This window comes from Vespa mandarinia, unplaced genomic scaffold (assembly GCF_050613455.1).
Source record: "Vespa mandarinia isolate Hongniang unplaced genomic scaffold, ASM5061345v1 scaffold_35, whole genome shotgun sequence".
Classification (NCBI taxonomy): Eukaryota; Metazoa; Arthropoda; class Insecta; order Hymenoptera; family Vespidae; genus Vespa; species Vespa mandarinia.
The window spans coordinates 39,478-46,196 of NW_028197169.1; the positions used below are offsets into that span (position 1 = coordinate 39,478).

Below are 6,719 nucleotides of genomic sequence, written 5' to 3' on the forward strand. Positions count from 1 at the left end.
AAGCTCATGTAATATAAGCGTTGAAGAAAAGCTTATGTAAAAATTCTGAAGAGAAGTTAATTGCATTTTTTTTATACTTTTTACAATGTATACACAATTCGTAACTTATATTATCATAGAGGAATATGACTAAATTTGTATAACATATTTATTATACAATTATGATATTACTGTATGTAAATCAATATATATTTTACTTATTTGTAGAAGTATTTTCCATTTTGCATAATTCAAATTGATGTACTTTCATCGCAATTATAAACGTTTGAAGCAAACATTCTTCCCTTATGCTCATGTCACATACAGATATTGTTATCGAATGTACTCACTGTAACACCGAACTATAATGTTTAGTAGAAGTAGATAGCCTTTTCCCCTCAATCACGGAAGGTTTAAACTATCAGTGTACGCAATCCATAACCATCAAAAACTATACATTTAGAAATTAATTTTCAATGTTTCGGTTAAATTTTTGGGATTTGAGGTCAGTATGGCGAATACATTTCACAAAAAAGTAATGAATATACCAGTAAAAATGATACGGAATTAGTAAGTATTTCGGCAACAAATCTCAGTAGTTACGATTTCAAAATACGTATTTGTCGAACAAACTTTGAATTATTGTCTTATTCGTCTTATCTTAATTTTCACTAAGAAAGAGAGTATCCAGTAAAAGTGATACATTGTTTCAAAGGAGATTAACAATGAAACTCATGGCTAAGCATTTGGCCACAATTTAACATTTAATAAAAATTAAATATAAAAAAATAATTATATATTATATGAAAAAGATGGTATAGTATATAAGGAAAAAGTTCTAACCCCAACATCTGTCCGAGATTTCACGAATAAAAACCGTTTAATATCGATTTATTTTCATTCAAGAAATTATTGATTCTTACATCCTTCATTCTTTTGCTTATTTTTGCTTCTTTTACGGAGATCCAAACTTTACAAGCAGTCTGGAAATCATAGCCCATGTGATGATAAATAGAACACATGCGATAAGAAGTTTCAACGTTTGATGCATCAAATAAAACCTTGAAAATTTGAAAAATCAATATTATTTGAAAGTGATTATCAATAACAGAGGGAAAATGAAGTAAAAATGCAATAAGAAAGATACCTTCGCCATTTTATACGAGCTTGTGGAAGTGTCTCAATAGGATCCTTTAAGATATATTTTCTTATACCTGTGAAATATGTTTCAAAATAAGTATTCCAAACGAGATCCTTCATATCACAAAAGAATAATTCACGATCTTCGGGTGTCAACTTCCTCAACAATTCGTTCCATCTTTCATTCGTAAATTTTTTTTCGTTCATACAAAAATAACTAAGTAGATCTGACATTTCGTGAATTTTATTATACATTCTGAGTAACCTTGAACGAAAAGGATTATCGCCAGATGAAAGTTTCCGCTTCTTTATCGTTCTAATACGCTCCCTTCAGAAAATTAGATAAGAAAAATTTACCTTGGGTTTTTACCTCTGCAAAAAGAGAGTGTATCAATTATAAGAGCTGGTAGTAAATGTAAAAAATATACGTAGAAAAGATAGATCGGCCGATATTTTGTTACTTCAAAGATGTGGCACCAAATTGCCTTTTCAGACGGTACCAATTCTCCATATGTAAGTATCATTTCTATATATCTGCCGTAAGTTAATGGATTGCCATTTGATACGTAATTGTAAATGGGAATATCTTCGTTGAATCTAAAAAGATTCATACAGACGAATTAATTCAATATTTTCTAATATCATTATTTAATTTGATCCTAAAAATATTGTTTCGAGTATTTGTCGTTACTTTCGTTTATTTGCAATCTCCCATGCGCTAGCGATTATTCCATTGGCGGTTAAATCACCAGGTACCAAGTACATATTTATCGACCCATCGCAATAGAGAATTCGCATTAATCCCATTAGAATACTTGTTGTAATTCCTGTTGGTCCGTACACATTGTCGATCCATCCTTGAATAGGTTCTCGATAAGTGGATGTAACTAGGAATATTAAATTGATTATCATACACCATTTATTGTTTTATTCTGTAAGGATTACATTACTACCGACCAATTCCTGGACGAAATATTCCAATCGGTATAGAGTCAGCATGCTTTTTTATAAAATTCTCTGCGACTGTTTTCGTATAAACATAAGTATTTGGACATATTCCGATTAATCTACAATTAAACAATTGTGTAAGTGTAACTAAGTGCTCTAACTATTCATTTCATATTTTCTGTGACTAAATATGAAACTAAGCAATCGATACTCCGAGATATAAACGTACTCTGGGGTAATATCGTCGAGCAATTTTTCATTTAAACAGTTCACTAAATTTATCAACTTATCGGAATCTATCGGTGGGTCATAAAATTTCTCCTCGAGTGGAATATGAAAACAATTGGCATAAGCCGTAGATACATGCACAACACTCTGAAAATTTAAGGATAACAAAGATTTGTTACAGTCAGATTTTGAAAAACCCTGATTGTTATTAATACGTATACAAAGGACAAAGTTGGCACCTTTAGTTTTGACATTTCTTTGGACAAATTTATTATATCCTTTACACTTCGAACGTTGATTTCTGTCGCCAATTTTATTTTCTCATTGAACTTAACGGTTGCGGCGACATGAAAAATAATTGAGACCTCGCGTATTAATGTAGCTCTATCGACCATTGAGATATCGAGATTCGGCAAAGTACAATCGCCCTTGATTGGGACTATACGATTCTGGAATGTTGGTTGTTTCTCTCTCAAAGTCGAAAATAACTGGAAAGTTGACAGAGTTGTAATTATTTTCTCTCTCACGTTCATTATGATAAATGACAGGAAAACGACTTTTTGCGATTTTTTCCACTGGTTATGATAGATCAGTACTTTGTTTCTCAATTTTCTTTATTTTATATACTAATTATATTATTTAATAGAAAGAGATAATTTTAAAGTTGGGTCAAAGGTGAAATAATAATTTACCAATCCCTGTAATAGATGTAATAACTCACAGAATTTTCGATTAGTTCTTCCATGCGTTGATGCACACTTTTTCCTTTTTTTGTACGTATCAAAAGATAAATGCAAGTGATATCGGGACATTCTCTTAACAATTTTTCGATCAATAACTTTCCTATGAATCCTGTTCCACCAGTTATAAAAATACTTTGACCACTGTAAAATTTTTGAATGGGTGTAAGTTTGTCATTATCCTCGATGGGTTGAATATATACAGGTGCATATTTAGTTTATTTAGAGAGATTTAGCATCTCTCAAAGAACTTTCCGGTAGGGCTGTTTCTTGTTCGTCTATTTCTGGCAGTACGTCTATCATATTTGCTTCTCTCAATTGATCTGAAAACATAAACATAAACGTAAATGTAGAAATCTTTTCTGTTTCTCTATCGTATTTATTTATTTTAATCGTTTAAAGGATAATGTAAACAAGTTCATGAGTCAGTCGAAGATATTATAATCAAACGTTTGATTATCATTAACACAATTTTTATTCCGATGAGTTTGCTCTTTCTATCTTAATATCGATTATTAAAAAGCATTCATGGCACCTATTATTCATCCTAATACATTTCTATAATTTAAAATAGACAATTTCGTTATGATAGAAAGTGCTCGATAATTGGTATCCTCGTTAATTCGAAAACTATTAAATACAATATTATATGATAGTATTTCCGTTGTAGTCTTAGTAAATATCTTCAGTTATATGCATCTATACCTCTGCTGACACGCTCTTCCATATTACGATAAATTCTTGGTACTGATGTGATATTGCCGCATCTTGATATATCTCACACTTTTCCTCTGTGTTTCTATTGTGCAATTGCTTCTTTTAAAGGAATAGTGTTTTATCGCTGAAGAAGAAGAAGAAGGAAAAGGCAGTCAGTTTTAATTCAGTTGTCAGCAATCTTAATTAGAAAATGTCTGAAATGAATCTTTCCAATCGGTTCATAACCCTGTAAATCTATTAATATATACATATTTGTATCATATTTAATCAATTTTTACTCCTTAAATTATATTAATTGCTAACGATTGACCTATTCTATTTCTTACAAATATGTAGGAAGAGAAATAAACTATGAGAATGTTTAGATTATCAGAAAAGAAGCGTAAATAATTTTTTATTTCAAACCTTCAGGTAATTTCTTTTATTTTATAGTATTTCATACTAATTATATTCGAATTGTATTTTTTCTGTGCAGATATATTTCGATGTAAGTCATTTGAAAAGTATCTTAATGATTATTAATGTATTACTTTATTTTCTCGTACATTTGTTGATTAAGTTCTTTGAAATATTTCTAATTTTGTATCTGAATATAGAAAAAATAGGGGTTTTGTGATTTGTAAATAGTTATTTAAAATTTTACAAAGTATATATATATATTATAAAGTCAGTCATAAGTAATGAAATATATTAAAATTATAAATCATTTTGTATTAAATTAAAATTTATATTTTATGGTTGTTCGAATAAAATGCAAAGTTAGGTAGGAATCGAGAGTCACTGTTATGTTTCTCGCAAGTGCTTAGATGGCCTGCTATTCCTATATAATAAACTTCCAAGGTTAACAGTAATAAAATTTCTTTGTGCGTCACTTCGGAGCCACTAGCGGAGTTCGTCAGTAACTCTCAACTTGTTTTGAGGAAAGTCCCACCTGTGGACCACAGCAGAGTGAGTGTGTTGTGTAACTTTTTTAGCTGTGTTTTTATAAGCTTTTCTTCGCCGTCTTTCTCGATTATAGAATAGAGGAAGCCTTTATGACTGATCTTTTTCGAGATTGGGCGAGAGTCTATTGGTCAAAGCTAAGTTTTTCGATGTGTTCGAGACGCGAATTTTTCTATCCATCTTGTATGGATAAATCTTTGTATCTAACTGGAAACAGGGCTTTCAGCGAGCAAACTTCAACTTCTTTTGCAATTATTTCTTTTTCTACTCCTTTTCGTGTTTTTTTTTATTTTTTTATGAATGGATTCTTAAATGCATTAAATAAAAACTGTTTAATTAATTTAATAAATTAACTTAATGATTGTTAGCTCGATGTTGAATTAGAAAACATTTTGTAATACCTACCTGCAATAGAAATTATTTAAAATTTCTTAGATAGAATATTCTTTATTAAAATTGACAGGTAATTCGCACATATTTTAATTTTTATTTAAGTTAATTAATTTATTTAATTTTTACTGTCTAATTTGGTTTTATCTAAAAATGAAACTTTATAATCCAATTAATTAATATAAATGTAATTTGTATAAAAATCTTAACTTTTAATACTATATATTTTTTGACTTGAATTAGTTTTATGAAAAAAAAATTTAATTTAATTTAATATTAATTAAATATCAAAAATAGCATACATAAATTAAAATTTTATTGTTCATCTTATTGTGAATTATCAGTTATTATACCGATTCCCCTAACAAAAAAAAGCACCTCCAAATCTTTTAAATTTAATAATTTTTTTATTTAATCTCATATTATAATAGAGTATATAATCCTAATTTTCAATATTGTGTAAGGGAGGAAAGCCTACTTTCCAGGGGCAATGTGTAATATTTTGTACTGGGTTTATATAGAAAAATATCTCAATATTATTTGTATTAATATTATTACAATATAAGAATCATAATCTATATTTAAAAAACAATAAATATTTCTGATACGAAGTAAAGCAATAATTAAGATTTTGTGTCGATAAAATGAAAAAAATTTTTATATATACATATTAAATATACAAAAAGATTAAAACTTTGAAAATCTTCGTACTTAATATTTTCAAAACTTCTACGTGATTATATTGAACTTGACGAATGGAATCTTCATAAAAGTCAGGAAATTGCTGAACATTCTATTAATTGTAAATAACAATCTAAGTAAAGTTACTGAAGAATTGTTAATGTTGTCGAATGGCAATAATCTTTTAACATTAATACTAAACGGTTTGCAAAATTATCACATACGCAGTTGTAACATTTCAATTTTTACATATTAAAAAAGCTTAACAATTGATCGTCTGAAAAAATATATCATTTGTGTTTTCAAACGTAATTAACATAAATTTCAATCTAATCGTTTCCATAGTATTGCAATTCATTCACAAAAAAAATATAAACTCATAACATATAATATAAGAATAACCGGAATAATAAAAATACATCTATTATAGAATCACATTAATAAAAATAACAAGCTGCAATAACATATTTTCATCAAGATAAGGAAATGGAAAAAGGAAAGAAAAAAAAGTTGTATCGCCGTTCGATTTAAAAATTATTCTACTTTATTTAAAATCTATTATTTATTCCTTTTGAATTGATTAGACTCAGTTTTCTTTCTTCTTGTAAATTCTTAATTCGAACATCAGCAAACTGTAGAAAAATTCTATTAAAATCGATATTGAATCTTCTATGGAGCGTTTGATTTTTTTCGATTTAAATTTCGCTGATTTTTTATTTTAGTGATTTTAATAGTGGATAGTAACTCTGACAGATTAAGAATCCGTTTGAAATTTTTTTTTAGTATCAATCTAAAATCTATAATTTCAGTTGCTCTCGATAGGTATTAGATCACCAAAAAGTCTACTAGTTTAGAAATAGGCATAAATTTTCAGAATTCTGATTGCATCTTTAACAGCATGGAAAATAAGTGGAAAGCGGACATTGTTAAATCTATAAATTTTTCCGTACGTAT

At 28.3% G+C, this 6,719-nt stretch overlaps 1 protein-coding gene across 1 annotated transcript; it reads right to left on the reverse strand.

Annotated features, from left to right (window-relative positions):
- Window positions 1–762: 762 nt before the first annotated feature.
- On the reverse strand, window positions 763–3,247 carry LOC146872156 (fatty acyl-CoA reductase wat-like; the record flags this gene model as incomplete). Its single annotated transcript, XM_085664303.1, has 8 exons — window positions 763–1,040; window positions 1,127–1,384; window positions 1,477–1,716; window positions 1,811–2,006; window positions 2,077–2,186; window positions 2,297–2,442; window positions 2,535–2,783; window positions 3,017–3,247. Coding segments are annotated over 8 exons (1,536 nt in total), but the record flags the coding sequence as incomplete, so codon positions are not given.
- Window positions 3,248–6,719: the final 3,472 nt, after the last annotated feature.